General features: G+C 49.0%; 1 protein-coding gene and 1 long non-coding RNA gene across 2 annotated transcripts in view; one reads left to right on the top strand and one right to left on the bottom strand.

Moving 5' to 3' along the window:
* CYP39A1 (cytochrome P450 family 39 subfamily A member 1) overlaps window positions 1–25,674 on the bottom strand; it is a 57,336-nt gene that overhangs the window by 12,755 nt on the left and 18,907 nt on the right. Inside the window, exons 8-11 of the mRNA XM_072143715.1 lie at window positions 24,587–24,720; window positions 24,340–24,435; window positions 20,926–21,014; window positions 16,457–16,544 (exon numbers count right to left, since the gene is read on the bottom strand). Of these exons, the coding sequence (XP_071999816.1) occupies window positions 16,457–16,544; window positions 20,926–21,014; window positions 24,340–24,435; window positions 24,587–24,720 (407 nt within the window). The remainder of the gene's footprint in view (window positions 1–16,456; window positions 16,545–20,925; window positions 21,015–24,339; window positions 24,436–24,586; window positions 24,721–25,674) is intronic.
* Window positions 19,344–25,664, top strand: LOC140122636 (uncharacterized). The gene is made up of 3 exons (XR_011854353.1): window positions 19,344–19,587; window positions 19,939–20,085; window positions 25,513–25,664. It is a non-coding gene; the product is annotated as an uncharacterized lncRNA (long non-coding RNA).

Below are 25,674 nucleotides of genomic sequence, written 5' to 3'. Positions count from 1 at the left end.
AGGTTTTGGCAAAGGTGCTGTTTAATCGGCTGGTGCAGTTTGCGCCCCGGCTCCTTTCGGGGACCCAGCACTGCTCTGTTCCAGGCCGCAGTACATTTAGTGCTGTGCTTTGTGTCCGGGAGGCAGTGGAGCAGGGCAGGGCTGGTAACTGGAAGGGGTACTTGCTGTCCTTGGATCAGGCAAAAGCGTTTGATCGGGTTAACCACGAGTACCTCTGGTCTGTCCTTCTGAGGTATGGCCTGCCGGGTGGGTTTGTCAATTGGCTGAAAGTTTTGTACGCAGGGGCAGAGAGTTTCCCGCTTGTGAACGGTTGGATTGGCCGCTCTTTTGAGGTCGGGTCTGGTGTTCGCCAGGGTTGTCCTCTGAGCCCACTTTTATACGTGTTCGCGATTGACCCATTCCTTAGGAGGGTTGATCGTGGGCCGTTGGTGGGAGTCGGGATGGATCGGGCAGCACCGGAAGCCACTCTAAGGGTGGTAGCGTATGCTGATGATGTCACCGTTTTCGTGTCCTCGGGAGGGGAGGCGCAGTGGGTGATGTCAGAGGTTGACCGCTACTCAGAGGTTTCTGGGTCCAAGATCAACCGGGATAAGTGTGAGAGTCTCTGGTTGGGAGAGGGGGATCCAGGCTTTGATCTCCCGGACACTCTTCCAGGGCCCCAGGACTCTGCCAAAGTTCTCGGCATCGAATTTGGCCAGGGGGATTACCCCATGCAAAACTGGGACGGCAGGCTTAAGATCGCCGCCCAGAAGGTGGACCAGTGGAAGGGTTGGTCTTTGACCCTCAGAGAAAGGGTTAACCTGATTAAAACTTACCTGCTCCCATTGCTGATATATCTGGGCAGTGTGTGCATGTTGCCAGAACCCCTCTGGACTCGGGTTTACAGTCTGTTCTTCCAGCTGTTATGGGGGAATAGGCTGAACCTTATCAAGAGGGAGGTTACTTACCGCACGAGGAGACAAGGAGGGTTGTGTATGGTCAACCCTGTGGTGTTCCTAGTGAATACCTTTCTTAAGATCAATGTAGCAAACCTCTGGAAAGAGAGGGCTCCTCCGTGGGTATACTCCTGCAGGGGATGGTTTCGGCCTTTCTTCCAGGAATGGGAGACAGGAGGACAAGTGAAGGATCTCCGCACACCGCATGGGCATCTTCCGGCTTACGCTACCCCGGTTCTGAAGGTGATTCGCCGGTGGGGTCTGGGAATGTGGGAGATCAGGACCATGTCGAGGAAAATCCTTGACAAGAGGGTTCTGTTGACCCACTTCCAGAAGCCTCTGGCCCTCAGGGATTGCCCAAGTCGGGATCTTGGGGTGGGTTTGAGTTTATTGAATTCCATCAGGATCCCCTTGAAGTTTTGGGACGTGACTTGGCGCTGCTTCCATGGAAAGCTGTGTGTGAGGGACAATCTGAAGTGTAGGAGCTCTGAGGAAAGGGGTTGTCCCCGGGAGGAGTGCGGTGGCCTGCTGGAGAGCATGGACCACTTCCTGCTTCAGTGCCCCTTTAACACAGAGGTGTACAACCGGGTGGGCGCTTCCATCCATTGGCCCGGGTTGGCCGGTCTCTCCTATGCGGAGTGGGCCTATGGAGCATTCAGAGGCCTGGGTGGCCGGGACCGCTGCACGTTATTCCTAGTCAGTCTAGTGGTCAGGTACCACACGTGGAACGCACGGTGTTTAGTGTCGTCGCAGCGTAAAATCCTCCCAGTGGATGAGGTGGTTAGGAACATTCTGGGTGACCTGGTGAAGGTGCGCTCTCTGGAGTATGAGAGGCTGGGCACGGGGAGGGCCTCTCTCCTTTGGAGGGGGTTCTCCTTTAGTGTCCCTTAGTCTGTCATCTCCTCTCCTGGTGTTGGGCTGATACTGCACTGTAGATTTTTGTTTTGTATCTGGGCATGTAGTGATGTTGGGCTTGCAGGCGCCGAACCTGGGCTTTATGTGGTTTGGATTGATGTTGTTCAGGTTTAATTTGTATTCTGTTTTCTTTGTTATGTTGTAATTAGTGTATATATTGTATATATTGTATATAGTGGGGTTTGGGACATAGTGTTAGGTTGGGAGGGGGGTGATAGTGGTGGACTTATGAACTGACCCTGGGCACTGGTCTGGACTACTTAACGCAAACTTTGGACATTAGACCAGTGTCTGGGGGGAAGGGGAGGGTGCGGGCGAGGGATTTAGTTTAGTGTAGTGTTGTGTGTATTTGTTATTATATATTTAAAAAAAAAAATAAAAATAAAAAAAAAAATGGGTGTGGGATGTGATCTGTGTGGGGTGGTTTGTTATTAGAGGGTGTGGGGTGGGTTTATGTATATTTATAGTCATTTATGTTTATTTGTGGGTGTGGCTTGTCTTTGTTTATTGGTTTGGTTTAGGTTGTAATAATCGGTTGGGTGGGGGTTGTGGTATTTGGTGTTTAATCATTTCGGTGTATTGTAAGTTATTGTTTTTGCTAGGTATGAATGGGGCTGGACCAGCAAGTAAGATATTGTATATATTGTATATTAGGTTTTGTTTGTATTGTTATGTTTTTTACTTTTATATAAAATAAAAGATCTACAGGATGTAACTCAGGATCAGTACAGGATAAGTAATGTCATGTATGTACACAGTGACTGCACCAGCAGCAGAATAGTGAGTGCAGCTCTGGAGTATAATACAGGATGTAACTCAGGATCAGTACAGGATAAGTAATGTCATGTATGTACAGTGACTGCCTCAACAGCAGAATAGTGAGTGCAGCTCTGGGGTATAATACAAGATGTAACTCAGGATCAGTACAGGATAAGTAATGTCATGGATGTACAGTGACTGCCTCAACAGCAGAATAGTGAGTGCAGCTCTGGAGTATAATACAGGATGTAACTCAGGATCAGTACAGGATAAGTAATGTCATGTATGTACACAGGGACTGCACCAGCAGCAGAATAGTGAGTGCAGCTCTGGAGATCGTTATCTCATTAGCAGAGGGTGTGGCTGTGTGTGGAGCTGCTGTGTGTTTGTGCTCCTGAGCTCCTGGAGGAAGATCTGCCCGCCCAGGGCCTGCTCTCTCCTCTCCCAGGGAGGGAGTTAGGTTCCTGGGGATGAGTGAGGGAGCCAAGTCCCAGGCTCCTGCTTCCCGGTCTAGGCCGGCGGGAGGCAGGAAAGGACAGCAACCGGCCAGCGCTATGGAGGACTCAGGGGTGAGACGTTCCACCCGGAGTCGTAGCAATACGGCTCCTGCTCCCCCTGAGAAGCGGAGAACCCAGAAGCTGAATGCCCAAGTCGGTGCGGGTGGGAGCGGTCCTTCCGGGGCTGGAGCCATGAAGCGGAGTACTCACAGAGGTAAGGCTGACCATGCGGTGGGAGGCTGGGCGGTGCAGGGACCCCGGGAGTCTTTGTCCACCTATGCCTCCCGGGTCCAGAGCCACCTCTGTGAGTATGAAGAGGCGACCAAGACCATCAGGAGGCTCCGGGAGGAGCTGCGTTGTGCCCGTGCCAGGGTGAATACAGCAATGGGGAAGCAGAGGACGGAGATTACCAGTGAAATTAAAAGACTAAAATCAGACATTGAGAAGCTTCTTATAAGAAAGACTTTTATTAGCGAGAACGGCGGTTCATTCAAAGAAAAATTGTTGAATGATGACAGATTTGCAGACATGGCTGATAACAGAGAGCAGAGGCTGAAGGGGTTGCAGCCTGCAAGCCAGGTGGAGGAGGAGGATGATGATGATAACGAGCAGCAGTTCCCACCTGGCGGCCTGCAGGAAGATCAGCAGGCCTCGTGCAGTGGGCCCCCTGCTGGACAGCCAGCAGTAACACCTCGCTCGGGGGAGGACAGTGACACCGGCAGCCAGGGAGGGGCGCTCATGGCGGAGATCCGGCTGCTCGAGTCCCCAGTGCGCATGGAGAACTTTTCTTTTGGTGATGAAATCCCAGAGGAAGCCGCTGGGGGGAGCAGCCGGAGGAAGGCGAAGAAGACCAGGCCCAAGCAGCAAGAAGAGGTAAGATTCATCTTTACCCCCCTCCCTGTAAACCCCCCCGGGCACAGCGCAGGGTCAGCTCACTGTGCAAGCCCTGCTACCCAAACCCCCCCCCGAGTTCTGCTGTGGACCCGGTGCAAGGGTGCAGGGAGATTACAAAGCCAGGTGGCGAGGCGCAAAGCTCCATCTCTGCTTGTAGTAGTGGAAATGGAGCAGGGAAAGCATCGGCTGAAAGGCCGGACACTGAGTGTCGCCCCGCGGGGGGCGCTCCATCTAGCACTGGCACTGTGGTCTGCTCCCCAGGGGGAGGGGGGGGCAGCCTGGTGTCGGCGTCGGTTACGGGTCCCAGTCCCAGTCCTCCCAGCGGTGGCGATTTCAAAAAAGTCCTGTTTTGTATTGGTATTGGTAATAATGAAAATAGAAATCCTGTAGAGACTGGTGAAAGACGGACGGCGAGCAAACGCAAACTGACATCTGACGCCGAAGAAGCGGAGGGCAAAAGCCAATCTGGGGTTGGGGTCACCTCTGGACAGATCATGCAGGCCGGGGGAATTGGTTCTGTGGAGGTGGCCTCTGCCCCTATGGCCAGAGATGCTGAGGCTGTCCTGCCGTCCGTCGTTACTGCTGGTCCAGCGAGTGTGAATGGTGCTGTGGCTGAAGGATCGTTATCAGGGGGAGAAAATGCAGGTGATGGTGGTGCTGTGAGTAGAGATGGTGGTATGGAGAGAGGTATTGCTGGGACTAGTGGTGCTGCTATGGTGGGAGGTGATGTTGTTACTATGAGTGGAAGTGTTGCTGTGGATGAGGGGGCTGTTGTGAGTGGCGGGGCTGCTGTGAGTGGAGATGGTGGTATGGAGAGAGGTATTGCTGGGACTAGTGGTGCTGCTATGGTGGGAGGTGCTGCTGTAACTGGGGAGGTTCCTGTGAGTAGAGATACTGGTGTGGCTGGAGGAGTTGCTGGGACTTGTGGTGATGCTATGGTGGGAGGTGATGGCGTTGTGGGATGTTTTGCATGTAATAAGAGGGCTGTTATGAGTGGGGGTGTGGTGGGATCTGGTCCTGTTGTACCCCCAGCGGTGGCAACCCCCAGCGGTGGTAGAAGTTATGCCAGTGTCACTGCTGGGGGAGATTTCGCATCCTCCTCGTCTTCGGGCCCTAGGGGCAATATTTTGCAGCAGCGTCTTCTGGAGGCTCTGAGAAAAGGGGAAAGATCAATCACTGTAGAGGGTGGAGAGGTTGATCTGTCCTTCTGGATAGAGAGGCACGGCCTTGGAGCCTTCCGAGAAAATAGAGGGGGGGAAACTGCATGGTCCCTCCCGACAGCCGGGCCAGGTGGCGCCCGTAGGAATGTGGTCCGTCTTAGGTGGCGGGGCAGTGATGCGTGTCCACCTAGAACTAAGGTGGTTGAGCTCCTCCTAGAGATGGGCTTCAAGGCAATAGACATCTTTGCCTTGATTCATCCTTATGGCACATCTGAGTTCGATGTCAGTTTTGTTCGCCCGGAGGGACTTGAGCTCTTCTGGGGGAATTATGAGCTGAAAAAGAACATGCCCGGTTGGCGAGACTTTGCTGTTCAGGCAGTGTCTCGCCAAAATCAGGTCAAGAAAGTGACCGTTTTAACCCGTAATGAATCACTTTCTTGCTATGACATCATGACTTGGCTTGGGCGATATGGTGAAGTATTAGAGACGCCAAGGAAAAATCGGGACGAGTTTGGTATCTGGTCAGGGGCCTGGACCTTTATGATGAAGTTAAAGGTTTCAGGTAACTCAGTCGCCCACATCCCTTCATCAGCCTTCCTGGGGAGGGATCGCATCCAGATCTTCTACCAGGGTCAGCCTAAGCTGTGCCACAGGTGCGGTGACCCCACACATTTCAGCGCAAACTGCACCGTGCAGAAGTGTGCGTTGTGTGGGGGTGTCGGCCATCTCGCTGCATCCTGTAAGCAGATTCGGTGTCACCTGTGTGGTGACTTAGGTCACCCGTTCAGCCGTTGTCCTCGTTCTTTTGCTAATGCGGTTCTGGCTCCGGTGGGTGAAGGCCATGAGGCCGAATCTGCTGGGGAGGGGACTAGCAGAGGCGGAGGAACTGAGGGGCCAGGGAAGAAAGATAATAAAGTGACGCCATCACGACAGAGGCGTCAGGAGAGGCGCCAAAGGGACAGGGAGGTGGGGGAGTCGCGGGTCACTGCCCCTGGCCCTGTCCTTCAGCCCAATCTTGTTGCTGAGGCCCCGAGGAATGATGAGTTGGATGAGGAGGTCAGGAGGATCCAGAGGGAGGAAGCGGCCACGCTCTCAGAATCCTCCCATTATGAGAGTATGGATGAGGATAGTAGGGCGTGGCTACAGGAAAAGCGCAAGCAGGGCAAAAGGAAAAAGAAAAAGAAGGGAGATTTAGAATCTTCTCTCACCCTGACTCAGAAGCCTAAGGAAGGTAAAACTGATTCCCCTCTGGTTGGTCCTTTCAACCGGTTCCAAGCCCTTGACAACGTCTCTGCCTCAGAGGTTGAGGGTGAGGTTCCGGAGAGGGCGGGAGGGCTTTCAGGAGATGCTGAGTCTTCCGCTGAGGATGCTTCGTCCTCAGAATGGGAGACTGACCTGGAGTCCGGAGACGAGGATGAAAGAGCTGATATGGACACTACAGTTTCAAAAAAGAGAGGGAAAGGGTCCTCTTCCGAAACTGAAGAGAAGGGCGGTGGGAAAAAGAAAGCCGTCTAACTCAACCACTCATGATGGCGGCACCCACCCCGTTGACGCTGGCGTCCATTAATGTCGCCAGCATTAAGTCTGATGCGGCTAGATTTGCGGCCTTTGATTTTCTCGGCCGCGTTGAAGCCGACATTTTATTTTTGCAGGAGACCAGGCTGCCAGATTTGGCGGCCGTGTATAAAGCTAAGAGGGAATGGAGACACGGGCCTTCCTATTGGTCTCTTGCGGCCGAGCCGTATAGCGGAGTGGCGGTCCTTTTTACCGCACCGGTAGAATGCCGACGAGTTATTGAGTTAGAAATGGGGAGGTGCCTGATCCTGGATGTCCTCATGAAGGGACAAGAACTTCGTCTTATTAACATCTATGGTCCCCAGTCCAAGTGGGACAGGAAGTGTCTCTTTATGAGGATCAAGCCCTACCTTTTTACAAGTCGGCAGGTGGTCTTTGGAGGGGACTTCAATGCTGTCACGAGGTCCCAGGATAGGGGAGGTTCCAGAGACAAGCTGACTTATGATAGCGTCGCTCTTAATAGCATAGCTAGTGAGGCTCGCCTGGTGGATGTCCACATCCGGCACACCCCAGGCCACGCGGGGTTCACCTATTATAGGGGTAGCTGTAGGTCTAGAATAGACAGGTTTTATTTAAAGGAGGAAGCCATCTCTTCAGCAGTGTCCGTTGTTGAGGTGGAGTTCTCCGATCACTGTTTAATTTTGTTTTCTCTGAATGTTACAGAGACCCCCCGGATGGGAAGAGGCTACTGGAAGCTCAATTCGTCTCTCCTGGAAGAAGTAGAGATCAGACAATCCTTTGAGGACTTTCTTCAGAGCCAGGTACCATTGCTGGGCCTTTGTAGCAGTAAGTCAGAGTGGTGGGAGATGCTCAAGAAAAGGGTGGCGAGATTCTTCCGCCAGCTCTCGAGCCTCAGGAGCCTGGACAGGTACCGCCTGTATCAGGGCCTGAGGAGGAGACTCGAGCATCTCGTCTCGACTGGAGGTAGTCGTGAGGACATCTCCAGAGTGAAATCCTTGCTGAAGAGGTGTCAGTACGATAGACACGCATCTTTGGTTTTTGAGAGGGATTACGGGAAATACCGCTCGCCCGACCCTTACAGAAACTGCAAGATGTCAGTGAATGGTAAAGTTGTCACGGGACTGGTTGACAGTACGGGATCCCTGAAAAGGTCCAGATCAGGGATTCTGGAGGTCGTCAGATCCTTCTACTCACACCTCTTGGGCAGGAAGGATCTAGATCGGGATGTGATGTCGGCTTTCCTGGCAGAAACTGTCCCTGAGCCAGGAGTAGACCCCTCTCTTGATGTTTTGACAGAGATGATCAGGGAAGAGGAAGTCAGCCGGGCGATTGAAGGGCTCGCCCTCAAGAAATCGCCGGGTCCGGATGGCTTAACATCCGAGTTTTATAAGACCTTTAAGGACGCCTTGGTTCCCCTCTTGACTGAGGTATTCAATGAGTGTCTTTCCTCGGGTGCTCTGCCGAAGTCAATGAGGAGGTCTGCCCTGATTATCCTGTCAAAGGGTAAGGACCGATCTCGTATTGAGAACTGGCGTCCCATAGCGCTTCTCAATACAGACAGAAAGGTTTTGGCAAAGGTGCTGTTTAATCGGCTGGTGCAGTTTGCGCCCCGGCTCCTTTCGGGGACCCAGCACTGCTCTGTTCCAGGCCGTAGTACATTTAGTGCTGTGCTTTGTGTCCGGGAGGCAGTGGAGCAGGGCAGGGCTGGTAACTGGAAGGGGTACTTGCTGTCCTTGGATCAGGCAAAAGCGTTTGATCGGGTTAACCACGAGTACCTCTGGTCTGTCCTTCTGAGGTATGGCCTGCCAGGGGAGTTTGTCAATTGGCTTAAGGTTTTGTACGCAGGGGCAGAGAGTTTCCCGCTTGTGAACGGTTGGATTGGCCGCTCTTTTGAGGTTGGGTCTGGTGTTCGCCAGGGTTGTCCTCTGAGCCCACTACTGTACGTGTTCGCGATTGACCCATTCCTTAGGAGGGTTGATCATGGGCCGTTGGTGGGAGTCGGGATGGACCGGGCAGCACCGGAAGCCACTCTAAGGGTGGTAGCGTATGCCGATGATGTCACCGTTTTCGTGTCCTCGGGAGGGGAGGCGCAATGGGTGATGTCAGAGGTTGACCGCTACTCAGAGGCTTCTGGGTCCAAGATCAACCAGGATAAGTGTGAGAGTCTCTGGCTGGGAGAGGGAGGTCCGGGCTTTGATCTCCCGGACACTCTTCCAGGGCCCCAGGACTCTGCCAAAGTTCTCGGCATCGAATTTGGCCAGGGGGATTACCCCATGCAAAACTGGGACGGCAGGCTTAAGATCGCCGCTCAGAGGGTGGACCAGTGGAAGGGTTGGTCTTTGACCCTCAGAGAAAGGGTTAATCTGATCAAAACCTACCTGCTCCCTTTGCTGATTTATCTGGGCAGTGTGTGCATGTTGCCAGAACCCCTCTGGACTCGGGTCTACAGTCTGTTCTTCCAGCTGTTATGGGGGAATAGGCTGAACCTTATCAAGAGGGAGGTTACTTACCGCACGAGGAGACAAGGAGGGTTGTGTATGGTCAACCCTGTGGTATTCCTAGTGAATACCTTTCTTAAGATCAATGTAGCAAACCTCTGGAAAGAGAGGGCTCCTCCGTGGGTATACTCCTGCAGGGGATGGTTTCGGCCTTTCTTCCAGGAATGGGAGACAGGAGGGCGAGTGAAGGATCTCCGTACACCACATGGGCATCTTCCGGCTAACGCTACCCCGGTTCTGAAGGTGATTCGCCGGTGGGGTCTGGGAATGTGGGAGATCAGGACCATGTCGAGGAAAGTCCTTGACAAGAGGGTTCTGTTGACCCATTTCCAGAAGCCTCTGGCCCTCAGGGATTGCCCAAGTCGGGATCTTGGGGTGGGTTTAGGTCTTTTGAATTCTATCAGGATCCCATTGAAGTTTTGGGACGTGACTTGGCGCTGCTTCCATGGAAAGCTGTGTGTGAGGGACAATCTGAAGTGTAGGAGCTCTGAGGAAAGGGGTTGTCCCCGGGAGGAGTGCGGTGGCCTGCTGGAGAGCATGGACCACTTCCTGCTTCAGTGCCCCTTTAACACAGAGGTGTACAACCGGGTGGGCGCTTCCATCCATTGGCCCGGGTTGGCCGGTCTCTCCTATGCGGAGTGGGCCTATGGAGCATTCAGAGGCCTGGGTGGATGGGACCGCTGCACGTTATTCCTAGTCAGTCTAGTGGTCAGGTACCACACGTGGAACGCACGGTGTTTAGTATCGACGCAGCGTAAAATCCTCCCGGTTGTTGAGGTGGTTAGGAACATTCTGGGTGACCTGGTGAAGGTGCGCTCTCTGGAGTATGAGACGCTGGGCACGGGGAGGGCCTCTCTCCTTTGGAGGGGGTTCTCCTTTAGTGTCCCTTAGTCTGTCATCTCCTCTCCTGGTGTGGGGCTGATGCTGCACTGTAGATTTTTGTTTTGTATCTGAGCATGTAGTGATGTAGGGGCTTGCAGGCGCCGAACCTGGGCTTTATGTGGTTTGGATTGAAGTTGTTGAGATTTTGTTTGTATTCTGTTTTCTTTATGTTATGTTGAAATACTGTATATATTGTATATATTGTATATAGTGGGGTTTGGGACATAGTGTTAGGTTGGGAGGGGGGTGATGGTGGTGGGATTTACGAAGATTGACCTTGGACTCTATGACCCTGGGCACTGGTCTGGACTACTTAACGCAAACTTTGGACGTTAGACCAGTGTCTGGGGGGAAGGGGAGGGTGCGGGCGAGGGATTTAGTTTAGTGTAGTGTTGTGTGTATTTGTTATTATATATTTAAAAAAAAAAAAAAAAAAAAAAAAAAGGGTGTGGGATGTGATCTGTGTGGGGTGGTTTGTTATTAGAGGGTGTGGGGTGGGTTTATGTATATTTATAGTCATTTATGTTTTATTTGTGGGTGTGGCTTGTCTTTGTTTATTGGTTTGGTTTAGGTTGTGATAATCGGTTGGGTGGGGGTTGTGGTATTTGGTGTTCATTCATTTCGGTGTATTTTAAGTTATTGTTTTCACTAGGTGTGAATGTGGCTGGACCAGCAGGTAATATATTGTATATATTGTATATTATGTTTTGTTTGTATTGTTATGTTTTTTACTTTTATATAAAATAAAAGATCTACAGGATGTAACTCAGGATCAGTACAGGATAAGTAATGTCATGTATGTACACAGTGGGGCTTGTTAAGGGTCTGCAGCCGCACTTTCGTCGGTTTTTCCGATGTTTTCGGGATTTGCACCACCGGGACAGGTATTTAACTGGGGTTGTGTTGCACGCAATCGGATTGTGGCTCGGCTGCTCTAGCTTTATTGCGACAGAAATCGGCGGGCGGTCGGAGGATCCGACCGATTTGGACTGAGCGCGGAATTTAACTTTCAAATTGTGACAATGCACTTACATGCACCAGGAAGAAGAAGATGGTGAACTCCGTTGGACCTGAGTGGGGAAGCGACACATGCAGGATATCGGGCGCACTCACAATGCACTTTTGTGAACTCCGCGGGAGCGGGTAAGTAAATGTGCCCCTGTGACTGCACCAGCAGAATAGTGAGTGCAGCTCTGTAGTACAATACAGGATAAGTAATGTCATGTATGTACACAGTGACTTTTTACGCTTTGATCGCGTTGCTAAGTTTTGAGTGAATACTATCTTCGTTTGCATAAGTCTTTTGTATATGGAAAATATAATAGGTGCTTTCTAGGAAAAACAACTCTGCCATGAAACATCATAAGTGACCCTTGAGTCTGTGGTTTCCAGCCGGTCGGCTTCTTGTCCCACACACAATGTTATATGATACAAAAACGTTAGTAATACCGCTCAAGGTCATCATTCTGTCAGCGGGGTGGAGCGGCTCCAGCACATACACAGCTATCAACACTCATTTTCCCCTTCCAATCTGTGATTCATATGACAACAATGAGAAATATGCGAGGCAATGGATGGCATCACATCACACCGCCGTGTTCAGGGGTGACCTGGACTTTCCACTGTGACACTGGGCTGATTAACTTAACGAGATGCCTCCTAATCCGCCGTGCCAAGGGGCTTAATTAACTAGTGAAAACAAAGAGGAGTTGGGCCATTAAGAGGCCTATAGCAAGCAACCCCTCTAAATTATTACAAACCCTGAGTCATTATGACATATTGGGGGTCATTTACTAAGGGCCCGATTCGCGTTTTCCCGACGTGTTACCGATTTGCAACGATTTCCCCTGAATTGCCCCGGGATTTTGGAGCACGCAATCGGATTGTGGCGCATCGGCGCTGGCATACATGGAAGGAAGATCGGGGGGCGTGGCCGAACGAAAATCCGACGGATTCGGAAAAACCGCCGCATTTAAAAACAAAATCTGTCGCGGAGCTTGCACTTACCTTCACTCAGCCCGGCTCGGTGAACTCCAGTGCGTTCCGATGCTTTTCAGCGCAGCAGCGCCACCTGGTGGACGGCGCCGCTGGATCGCGAATGGACCAGGTAAGTAAATCTGCCCCATTATTGTCATAATATCAACCTGTAGTAATTTTATTTGTAATTTTTTACTACATTTTTTGGGAAAAACTAGATTAAAATGGCATAAAGATTGGCACCCAAAAAAATTTTTAGTAAAAAATTTTCAACTTGAAATATTGAGATGAACTGAAGCCATAAGCATAGACAGCTCCCTGCCCCGCTGTCCACAACACAGGTGAGGTGACCCCCGCGGTACAAATTTGACACCATTTTATTATTTTTCTGGCTAATATGGCATATATTTTTTAAAAATTGCCTGAGGTGTACATTTCGACCAACCAAAGCACAGCTTTCATTCTCCAAGGGCAAAATACAAAATGAAACGTGTGCTGTGATTCGTTGCTATGGGACATCAAAGCAGCTTTTCTTTTCCTCCATTTTATAAATTGTGTAGGATCTATTTTAGGCCAGTATATAATTTTTTATGGTTGGAATATAGATGGGGGTCACAAACTAATCTCCACTACCAAACAAAAACTATCGTTCACCAAAAAATCCAGAAATGGCGACGCATCATGGAAGTTGCCTGTGTTAATCAAAAGTGTCTTAAAGCAAAACTGTTCTAGCTGCTCATAGCAACCAATCAGAGCTCAGTTTTTGGCTTCCAACAGCAGTTTAGGAAATGAAAGCTGAGCTCTTATTGGTGGACCTGAGTAACCTGAACTGTTTTACCTCAGACACTTCTGATAAATCTCCCCAAAACGCTTTTCCAAAGCCTTTATATAAAAATGTAATTGTCTGCTACAGGTAACTGCATCACTTTTACCTTGAAGCAGTTTTGATAGATCTTCCAAATTTAGTTTTTTTTGCATTGAAATTTCCCACTTTTCCCACCGCAATATAGTATGACATAGTAGGGCACATTTACATGCGCGATCCCCGATCCGGACTGTCCGATGAGGATGAACTCTGACGCGATTCACTAAGATTGTGCGCCCGATTTCCTGCATGTGTCGCTTCCCTGCTCAGGTCCGCCGGAGTTCACATTCTTCTTCCCGATGCATGTAAGTGCGACACAATTTTTACGTTAAATCCCGCGGTTTGTCCGAATCCATCAGATTGTCCGACGGCCATGCCTCCACCCCCCCCCCCCCGATTTGTGTCGCATGAAAGCCAGTGCGATTGCGGCAAAATACGATCGCGTGCGCCAAAAACCCCTTTTAAATCCCTGTCCCTGCGTTGCAAAACGGAAATCGTTGGGATGTCCGACAAAAGTGCGGTCCGTGGGGCTCCTGAATGGAGCCGGCGCCAGAAGCTGCGGGTGTTGGCTATATATTATAGCCGACACCTGCCTCTAACACCCGCGATCGGAGATTTCTCCGATCGCGGTGTTAACCCCTAACACGCCGCGGTTGCGCTGACCGCAGCGTGTCAGGGGCATTTAGCTTGAATCGGACCGCCCCTCGGCGCTTACCGGGGGTAGGGGTCCGCTGCTCCGATCACAGCCCCGGGACTGCCGGTGCCCGGGGCTGCGCAATCCTCCTGCTGGGAGCCGGGTCCCTGCCTTCTTGCAGGACCCGGCTGTGACACACTGAGCATGCGCGGCATGCTCAGTGTGTCACATAATACAGTGTAATACATTTGTATTACACTGTATTAGTGTAGAATAGTAAAAGTAAAGAAAAAAGGTAAAAAAACACTTATAACACACTTTTGAATAAAAATAATTAATTAAAGGGGTTGTCCAAGTTTTAAAAAAAAACTCTATGTGGCCGGGAGCGGGCTGACTAAAACAATAAAGCTGTACTTACCTTCCGGTGCCCTCCGGTATCCAGCGCTGCTGTCGCTCCGGTCCGGGCGCCATGTAAACAAACATGGCCGCCGGAGCAGCGCTGGACTCAGTTCCGGCCGGACCCGACAACCTTCCGGCCCCCATACACAATGCTGTGTATAGGGACGGATAGGCGTACCCGGCCACGGCCGGCCGGAAGCTGAATCCAGCGCTGCCCCACGGCCATGTTTGTTTACATGGCGCCCGGACCAGAGCGACAGCAGCGCTGGATACCGGAGGTAAGTACATCTTTATTATTTTAGGCAGCCTGCTCCCGGCCACATATATATATTTTTTTTTTTTAAACTCGGACAACCCCTTTAAATAAAGTTAAAGTCCCCCTAAACACAAACATTCCCTATACACATCTAATAAAGTGAAAAAACCTGAAAATTTCCAAAATACCCCACATATTTGGTATCGCCGCGTGCGTAACAATCTGTACAATAAGTCAGAAACATTATTGGACCCGTAGGTTGAACGCCGTAATAACAAAACGCGAAAAACTCACAAAAAATGTAAATTTTCATAAAATCCCTTCACAAAAATGTTCCAAAAAGTGATCAAAAAAAAGTTATGTGCACCAAAATGGTACCACTGAAAAGGACAACTCAACACGTAAAAAATAAGCCCTAAACTAGCACTGTCAACAAAAAAATATTAAAGTTATATCTCCGAAAAGATGGCGATGCAAAAACAAATGAGATTTTCTTTATATTTGTTTTTTTCCTGTAAAATATATAAAAAACTATATAAATGAGGTATCACTGTAATCGTAGTGATCTAGAGAATAAAAATATTATAGTATTTTTAGTGTATGGTGTACGACCCCCAAAATATACAAAAAAAAAAGAACCCAAAATTGACAATTTTCTTTTCCTCCATACATTAAAGAGTTAATAAAATCTCATCAAAAAGCTACAGACCCACTAAAATGAAGTATTTGTAAAGTTCATCTCATGTCGCAAAAAATAAGCCCTTATATGTCCAAATTGCCAAAAAAATAAAGATTGTATAGCCATTATAAAGTGACAATGCATAATCTGCTCTGAATGGCGCAGCTCCCCTTCGATGCCCTGGCGTGTGCCCATACAGCAGGTTACCACCACATATGGGGTATGGTTATACAGAGATTGGGTATCAAATTTTGTGGAGCGTTTTGGTATTTTATCCACTGAGAATTAGTACATTTTATGAAAAACACATTAATTTAGTAAAAAAAAAAAAAAATTTCAAAATTGCATCCGATTTTGTTTTAACCCCTGTAAACCAATTAAAGGGTTAACAAACTTCATAAAAGTTGTTTTACGTACGTTGAGGGGTGTAGTTTCTATAATGGGGTAATTTATGGGGTTTTACTTTTATTTAGGCCTCTCAAAATGACTTCAAACCTGAGCAGGTCCCTCAATAGCAGGATTTTGCTTTTTTTATGAAAATGTGAAAAATCGCACCTAACGTTCAAAGCCCCATAACATCCTACAATAATAAGAGTGTGCATAAAAAACCACGGAGGTATAAAGAAGACATTTGGTGAATGTTAGTCATTATGTTTTCTGGTGTTATGACTCAATTTTTCCAAATTTTCATCAAATATCTGATTTTCTCATAAATAAATGCAAAACATACCACCAAAATTTTGTAACTAACATGAAGTACAATGTGTCACGAGAAAATAATTTCAAAATCACTTGGATATGTTAAAGCGTTTCGAAGTTATAACCACTTGTAGTGACACAGGGCAGATTTGAAAAAATGGGCCGTGTCAGGAAGGTGAAAAGTGGCTTCAGCGTTAAGGGGTTAAAAGAAATCTAGTAAAATCTATCATGATAAACCCAGGACGATCACTTAAAGATCCAGGCACTGTGACTGGGGTAATCTTCTTATATTTGTTATCCATGGTCTCCTTCCTTCTAAAAATCTACTTTAAAATTTATGCTAATGAGCTGGAAGGGCACTGGGGGTGTTACCGGAGCCCCTCCATGCTGTAGCTTCACAGGCTGTTATACTGCATAGGAGCAGTTTTCATCTACCCACTGCTTTCTCAGTGCTTCTGAAAATCCTGTGTAGCTACACCACGGAGGGGCTCTGGTAACACTCCAAGAGCTCTTCAGGCTCATTTGCATACTGAATAACAAATATAAAAAGTCTGCAGCTTCCATAAAAGATCCTTGTATAAATTAGCTTGAAAACATGTTCTGCTGCTTTAATAGACACGGCGGCCTTATCGAGTCAGTGTAGCTGCCTGAGATGATAAGAGAGGGGCTATTAACTTTTGTCAAGAGGGTCGAACAGGGCGAGCAGATGCCGCCGTGTCCTGATGACGTCAATATTTCCATGGCTCATTATTCGGTTCTAGCTGCTGAAAAGTTTTTCTAATAGATCTGCTATGTCAGGAGGATTTATTTTTGGTGCGAATGGTTACCGCTTTAGTTGAAGATATGAAATATAAATATATTGACACAATACCTGCTTAGGAACTGGATCCAGGAGCTGGAAGTCATACTTGTGGAGTATAAGTACAAGTAGTATCTGGATTTCCATGAGGGCAAACCACCTGAGAAAGAGTGGACATAAGTCAGCTATTGGGGGCTTCACATGTAAGGATGAGACAATTCTGGTGTCATTGGGCTTTAATGATACTTCGTAGGGTGTAGGGATGTAGGAGGAGGTCCCTCATATTTATAAATCCCAACCTGTTCCGTAAAACTGATGGCATAGTCCATTTTTGGTGTGGCCAATATCTGGGAGCGCCATTTTGTATACCATTGCAATATGAACCAATAATACTTACCTCAATGCGAGGGAAGACGGGATCTCAACCACGACTACATGAAGGTCTTCTTCTCCCTGTGGTCATGGTTGAGATCCCTTACAGAGTACCAATGTCCTACAGTGAATACCATTCAAGATGACAGAACTGGTGACATCAAACACAGAAGGAACAAGCCGGTAAAATCGCTGGGATAAGACTCAACCTGTGATATCACCAAGACAAGACAGAACTAGTGACATCAATACAAGACAGAACTAGTGACATCAATACGAGAAGACAGACCCCGTGACATCACAGAGGGAAGACAGAATTAGTGACATCAATACGAGAAGACAGAACTAGTGACATCAATACGAGAAGACAGACCCCGTGACATCAATACAAGAAGACAGAACTGGTGACATCATTACCAGAAGAAAGAACTGGTGACATCATTACCAGAAGAAAGAACTGGTGACATCATTACCAGAAGACAGAACTGGTAAGATGACAGGAAGCACTTACAACCAGTGACATCAATAAGACATACCAAAACAGAAGATATCACAGACAGATCTGGGGACATCACTACCAGAAGAAAGAACTACGGTAGTGAGATGATAGGGAGCATTTCCAACCAGTGACATCAAAAAGAGATTACAGAACGGAAGTCAGATTTTGTGAGGGAAGGAGAAGACAGACCCTGAGACATCACAGAGGGAAGGCAGACCCCTGTGACATCACAGAGGGAAGGCAGACCCCTGTGACATCACAGAGGGAAGGCAGACCCCTGTGACATCACAGAGGGAAGGCAGACCCCTGTGACATCACAGAGGGAAGGCAGACCCCTGTGACATCACAGAGGGAAGGCAGACCCCTGTGACATCACAGAGGGAAGGCAGACCCCTGTGACATCACAGAGGGAAGGCAGGCCCCTGTGACATCACAGAGGGAAGCCAGACCCCTGTGACATCACAGAGGGAAGCCAGACCCCTGTGACATCACAGAGGGAAGCCAGATCCCGTGAGGTCACTAAGAGACTGCAGAACTATTGGCATCACTAGGAAAAGCCAAAACTGTGGCATCACTACAAGAAGACAGAAGTGGTAAAATGTGAGGGACAGAACCTGTGATATGACTCACATGATGGGGTAGAACTGGTGAACGAGTGACAGAAGCCAGAACATAGCACCTCAAAGAAGATCCCCATCAAGAATAAGTAACTGAAGTCACCAAGATGTTAGAACTGGTGACATCAGGGAGAAGATAAACCTAGTTACATCAAAGGAGAAGGAAACAGTGACATCACAAAGAGAATACAAACCTATTGACATCACAGAATAAAGAATCAGCAACATCACAGAGAGAGGGAAAGTAAAAACTAGTGACATGACCAAGAGAAGACAGAACTTGTGGCATCACAAAGAGAACGATTGTGACATCACAAAAATATAACATCACTGAAGGAACTCAGATGTTGGAGGAGATTTATCAGATGTGTTTGAGAGCACAACTGTTCTAGTTTCACATGGCAACCAATCAGAGCTCAGCTTTCATTGCCCCACTGCGGTTTCTAAAATGAACACTGAGCTCTGATTGGTTACCATGGGCTACTAGAACATTTCTGCTCTCAGAGACTTCTAATAAATCTCCCCCAATGACTTTGTTAATAGAACACGAGATCAGTGACATTGGTGAGAGATGACATCATCTAATAGTGATCGAACTAGTGACATCACAACAGGATTACATCTTTGAAGATATGACTATGAAACCAGGGCTGTTTTGAATTGGAAATCAATGCAGTTTTACTTTAATAACTAGTTCCATCGTCTCTATGTGATGTCACTGATTGCATCGTCTCGGATGTCACTAGCTTTGTCTTTTCTCCGTGATGTTTCTGAAGATTCAGTGTCATCACAGAGAGAAGATGGAGCGAATGACATCACAGAAGAGAGAAACAATGACATCACAGAGAGAAGACAAAGCTAGTGACATCACAGAAGGCTGAATAAGTGACATCACAGAGAGAAGACTGAGCTAATGACATCACAGAAGGAAGAAACAATGACAACACAAAGAGATGACAAAGCTAGTGACATCACAGAAGACAGAATAAGTGACATCACAGAGAGAAGACACAGCCAGTGACATCACAGAAGACAGAATAAGCGACATCACAGAGAGACTGAGCTAATGACATCACAGAAGACAGAATACGTGACATCACAGAGAGAAGACAAACATCACAATAAAGAATCAGTGACATCACAGAGACTAGTGCCATGAATGAGAGTCGACAGAACTTTGCGGCATCACAAAGGGAACAGAATGTCACATAAGCAGTCACTGTGACATCACATAAATGTTACATCTCTGAAGGAACTCAAAGTAAATGACTTTGATAATAGATTACCAAATCATAGACACTACTGAGAGAAGTTGTGACATCATAGTGATTGCAATAGTGACATCACAACAGGATTACATCATTGATAGAAAATAATGAAACTATGAAACCACAGATGATTTCTGTTGAGAACATAAGAAATCAATGCATTTTTGTCTTAATACCCCCGAACGGTAACAGGCCATATACAGTGTGCGCTGGGGGAGGGGCTTAGGCAGTCATGTGATCATAGCGTGGTCTTTTTTTTACGCCCTCAGCTTCTCTTTAATGCCTGTCGTAGCGTCCAGCGCCTGAGATGATAAACATGAGTCTGATGCTGTCTGCCCCATTCCCAGGAGGCCCAATGATCCCAAGCCTCAGCCAAAAATAGACTGTGTGAAAAATGGAAGATATTTCAGTCCGTGATTAACTCATTCATTGTTCGGCCAAGTTATGGTATGTAAACTATAAAAATGATTACAACCTGTATATAATTAGCCGAAATAACCCAAAAAACTAACTACTTGATTTCATTTGGTGAACTTTCCCATCCTTGGTGTAATCTTACATATTTTGTTGCCTTGGGACCCAATTATTGGGTATCTTTTACGCAGGTTTGTTATTAACAATAATGAGACTAGCCCCTAGATATACTATGGGATACCAGGAGCGGGATTAGAGCCGTGAGTTCTGGCCTGGCGCCAGTCAGACATCGGAAAAGTTGTATTGTGTCTTTCCATCACCGGCAATATAGATAAGGGTCGCAGTGACTTTTACGTGTTAAGTGCTCTCCTTATTTTTCAAAAGCCGCATCAGGGCCGGAGTACGAGGTATAAATAACCCGATGACAGGACGTCTCACCAGCACAAGGAGGAAGCGAGGAACACAAAGAGGCACCGGGCAAAACAAATACAGGAGGGAAACACGAAAAATATACAGCACCCAATACATGAGGTAATGACAGTTCTATGTGAATATATCCTCTAAATGCATGGAGGGCGGTCCCTCCTCCTGACGTGCACTGAGGGCGGTCCCTCCTCCTGACGTGCACTGAGGGCGGTCCCTCCTCCTGACGTGCACTGAGGGCGGTCCCTCCTCCTGACGTGCACTGAGGGCGGTCCCTCCTCCTGACGTGCACTGAGGGCGGTCCCTCCTCCTGACGTGCACTGAGGGCGGTCCCTCCTCCTGACGTGCACTGAGGGCGGTCCCTCCTCCTGACGTGCACTGAGGGCGGTCCCTCCTCCTGACGTGCACTGAGGGCGGTCCCTCCTCCTGACGTGCACTGAGGGCGGTCCCTCCTCCTGACGTGCACTGAGGGAAGTCCCTCCTCCTGACGTACACTGAGGGCGTTCCCTCCTCCTGACGTGCACTGAGGGCGTTCCCTCCTCCTGACGTGCACTGAGGGCGGTCCCTCCTCCTGAGGAGCACTGAGGGCGGTCCCTCCTCCTGACGAGTACTGAGGGCGGTCCCCGCTTCCTGACGTGCACTGAGGGCGGTCCCTCCTCCTGACGTGCACTGAGGGTGGTCCCTCCTCCTGACGTGCACTGAGGGTGGCCTCTTCTACTGATGTGCACTGAGGGTGGCCCCTTCTACTGATGTGCACTGAGGGCTGCCCCTTCTTCTGACCAGTACTGAGGGCGGCCTCTCCTCCCGACGTGCACTGAGGGCGGTCCCTCCTCCTCACGGTCGGCATGGTGTGATACATATACAGCCTGTCTCCGCATATATTGTGTATTGCTATACAGGAGCCTGCGCTGCGCCATTGCTCAGGACAACCACAGCCGTATCACTGACCTTCCCGGGCACTGGAACTTTCCGCCGCCAAATGCTACAAAGCCATCTAGGAAAACATTCTTCTCTAAATTTGCCTTTTTCCAACGTTCCTGTGGGAAGAAAATATCATTTTTTTTCCAATGAGGCCTTGAGTAAATAATCTGCACTGCACTTTCCTACAATAAAAATAGTTTTTTGCTTTAATGCTGAATATTTAAAGGAGAAATCAAAGCGCTGGTACAAAAGATATCAGCTGGATGTGAGAGGGGTGCACCCTAAATGTATGGGATTAGAGGGGTGCACACTGGATGTATGGGATGAGAGGGGTGCACACTGAATGTATAGGGTGAGAGGGGTGCACACTGAATGTATGGGGTGAGAGGGGTGCACACTGTATGGAGTGAGAGGGGTGCACACTGTATGGAGTGAGAGGGGTGCACACTGAATGTATGGAGTGAGAGGGGTGCACACTGAATGTATGGAGTGAGAGGGGTGCACACTGGATGTATGGATGTATGGGGTGAGAGGGGTGCACACTGGATGTATGGGGTGAGAGGGGTGCACACTGGATGTATGGGGTGAGAGGGGTGTACACTGGATGTATGGGGTGAGAGGGGTGTACACTGGATGTATGGGGTGAGAGGGGTGTACACTGGATGTATGGATGTATGGGGTGAGAGGGGTGCACACTGGATGTATGGGGTGAGAGGGGTGCACACTGGATGTATGGGGTGAGAGGGGTGCACACTGGATGTATGGGGTGAGAGGGGTGTACACTGGATGTATGGGGTGAGAGGGGTGCACACTGGATGTATGGGGTGAGAGGGGTGCACACTGGATGTATGGGGTGAGAGGGGTGCACACTGGATGTATAGGGTGAGAGGGGTGCACACTGAATGTATAGGGTGAGAGGGGTGCACACTGAATGTATAGGGTGAGAGGGGTGCACACTGAATGTATGGGGTGAGAGGGGTGCACACTGTATGGAGTGAGAGGGGTGCACACTGTATGGAGTGAGAGGGGTGCACACTGAATGTATGGAGTGAGAGGGGTGCACACTGAATGTATGGAGTGAGAGGGGTGCACACTGAATGTATGGAGTGAGAGGGGTGCACACTGAATGTATGGAGTGAGAGGGGTGCACACTGAATGTATGGAGTGAGAGGGGTGCACACTGAATGTATGGAGTGAGAGGGGTGCACACTGGATGTATGGATGTATGGGGTGAGAGGGGTGCACACTGGATGTATGGGGTGAGAGGGGTGCACACTGGATGTATGGGGTGAGAGGGGTGTACACTGGATGTATAGGGTGAGAGGGGTGCACACTGGATGTATGGGGTGAGAGGGGTGCACACTGGATGTATGGGGTGAGAGGGGTGCACACTGGATGTATGGGGTGAGAGGGGTGCACACTGGATGTATGGGGTGAGAGGGGTGCACACTGGATGTATGGGGTGAGAGGGGTGCACACTGGATGTATGGGGTGAGAGGGGTGCACACTGGATGTATGGGGTGAGAGGGGTGCACACTGGATGTATGGGGTGAGAGGGGTGCACACTGGATGTATGGGGTGAGAGGGGTGCACACTGGATGTATGGGGTGAGAGGGGGTGCACACTGGATGTATAGGGTGAGATGGGGTGCACACTGGATGCATTGGGATAAGAGGGGTGCACACTGGATGTATGGGTTGAGATGGGGTGCACACACGCGCTGTATAGGATGAGAGGGGTGCACACTGGATGTATGGGGTGAAAGGGGTGCACACAGGACGTATGGGGTGAAAGGGGTGCACGCTGGATGTATGGGGTGAGAGGTGTACACGCTGGATGTATGGGGTGAGAGGTGTGCACACTGGATGTATGGGGTGAGAGGGGTGCACACTGGATGTATGGGGTGAGAGGGGTGCACACTGGATGTATGGGGTGAGAGGGGTGCACACTGGATGTATGGGGTGAGAGGGGTGCACACTGGATGTATGGGGTGAGAGGGGGTGCACACTGGATGTATAGAGTGAGATGGGGTGCACAGTGGATGCATTGGGATAAGAGGGGTGCACACTGGATGTATGGGTTGAGATGGGGTGCACACACGCGCTGTATAGGATGAGAGGGGTGCACACTGGATGTATGGGGTGAAAGTGGTGCACACAGGACGTATGGGGGGCACACTGGCTGTATGAGTGAGAGGGGTATGCACTGGATGTATGGGGTGAGAGGTGTACACGCTGGATGTATGGGGTGAGAGGTGTGCACACTGGATGTATGGGGTGAGAGGTGTGCACACTGGATGTATGGGGTGAGAGGTGTGCACACTGGATGTATGAGTGATAGGGGTGCACGCTGGATGTATGGGGTGAGAAGGGTGCACACTGGATGTATGGGGTGAGAGGGGTGCACACTGGATGTATGGGGTGAGAGGGGTGCACACTGGATGTATTAGGGTTAGAAAAGACGCGCCCTGTATGTACGGGGGTGAGAGGGGTGAACACTGGATGTATTAGGGTGATAGGTGTGCACCTTGGATGTACAAGGGGTGCACACTGGGTGTACCGGGGTGAGGGGGGTGCACACTGGATGTACAGGGGTGAGAGGGGTGCACACTGGATGTACAGGGGTGAGAGGGGTGCACACTGGATGTACAGGGGTGAGAGGGGTGCACACTGGATGTATGGGGTGAGAGGGGTGCACACTGGATGTATGGGGTGAGAGGGGTGCACACTGGATGTACAGGGGTGAGGAGGGTGCACACTGGATGTACAGGGGTGAGAGGGGTGCACACTGGATGTATGGGGTGAGAGGGGTGCACACTGGATGTATGGGGTGAGAGGGGTGCACACTGGATGTATGGGGTGAGAGGGGTGCACACTGGATGTATGGGGTGAGAGGGGTGCACACTGGATGTATGGGGTGAGAGGGGTGCACACTGGATGTATGGGGTGAGGAGGGTGCAAACTGGATGTAGCGGGGTGAGAGTGGTGCACACTGGATGTACAAGGGGGAGAGGGGTGCACACTGGATGTACAAGGGGGAGAGGGGTGCACACTGGATGTACAGGGGTGAGAGCGGTGCACATTGGATTTAGGGAGGTTAGAGGGGTGCACACTGGAATATCCTGATATTTTTGCATGATATTGTGTATATGTAGTAATTGTCAAACTGTACAATAAATCATCCAAGCTGGATGTACAAACCTCACACTTCTTATACCAAATGTGGAGGGGACAAGGAGTCAACTAGAAATAATTGGCTCTATAGGTCAGAGGTCACAGAGCATGCTCACAACACTCTTCTATTGACCTTAATGGCTGCCCCCATTTTCATGTGTAGTAAAATGCAGAATCAAAAAGTCAAAAACTATGGATCTTATATCTAGACCTTTAAGGACACTCCTCACAGAGGCTTTCTGCTGTACACAGCCATGATGGAACTTACCGGTCTGTATGTATGTGGTTCTGGGAAGTATTTCGGGTCCCGGTGGAGCCAGTATGGAGATAACATCAACAGGTCACCAGCTGGGATCTCATAATCCTGGAGGATAGAGGGGTAGAGTAAAAAGATGGGCGACATCCAATATGACTTCCTACAGCGCAATCACCCTTAGGTGCATTGGTGCCGTGAGACCCAGGTCACAATATACCAATATATATATATATTGCACCGACTGAAAATAATAACTTACGTAAACTTTCAGGGGTTGAAGGACTTTCCTGGTTATGGCTCCCGGTGCCCTCAGGCGGACGGCCTCAAGGATACACGATTTAATAAAGTCAAGTTTTGACAGCTCCACCTCTGTTATATTCAGTGGTTCTTTGCCTATGATAGAAATGCAGATATGTAGAGATAATCCGGACTAATGGGAAAAAGGGTTTTTGCAAGGCAAGCAAAATTTGGATGTGCCTTTACCCCCAATGAGCAATATGTTATCCCCTATCCTAGGGAAATCTTGGGAATCACCTTTAAAATGTCCTGTTATTAGTAGCAAGTGGAACCGAAAATTGCAACATTTTGGTAACATAATTATATGTAATACCACATTTCTCCTGTAGTGGCTGCTACAGGGAGAGTCTATGGTTCTAGTGATCATAACAGGCGATCACTGAGCGATCAGGTGATTACTCTTCTGGATTCTAATTTAAAAATTCTAATTTTTTGGGATAAAAATGTATCTATCGTAAAGGGATTTACACTAATTACAGTAATTGAAGAAACATAGTGTATGATCAGAAAATAGTGTCACAGCTGCCAATGAGTTGGGTGTGGTTTAGCAGTTCAGCTATAGGCGGCCCATAGGACTCCAGACCAAAATCTGTAACAGAGCCCCCATATAGCATTTATAATACCAGCATTTTTCTATGCTCCCCCCCCCCCCCCACAGGACCCAGGTGTGACTGCTATCTCTGCCCCACGTGCATATGTGGACCATTGTCTGGTGATGTATATCTATGATTTCACATACTTCAGAGGTTATAAATAACACGCGTTACATATAATAGATGCATTCCATGTAACACATGGAGAAATATTTTCCTAACTGCATCAACTAGTATTTTGGCCGAGCGGCGACTCTCCTATTACTTAATAGCACAATTGTTCTCCTACACACAGGCTCAAATCCGTGGTGATAAAAAGGAATTTCAATCACATGTTTAACATTCCGCTAAGACAAATTACACTACTAACTGGACCCAAGGTGATCCCAGAGATCCGGAAAATCCTCACTGCCACCTACTGGTGAATGATGGAAATGCATGGACAGCAAGTGAATAA

This window comes from Engystomops pustulosus, chromosome 3 (assembly GCF_040894005.1).
Source record: "Engystomops pustulosus chromosome 3, aEngPut4.maternal, whole genome shotgun sequence".
Taxonomy (NCBI): domain Eukaryota; kingdom Metazoa; phylum Chordata; class Amphibia; order Anura; family Leptodactylidae; genus Engystomops; species Engystomops pustulosus.
This window is presented reverse-complemented; position numbering and strand designations above follow the sequence as displayed.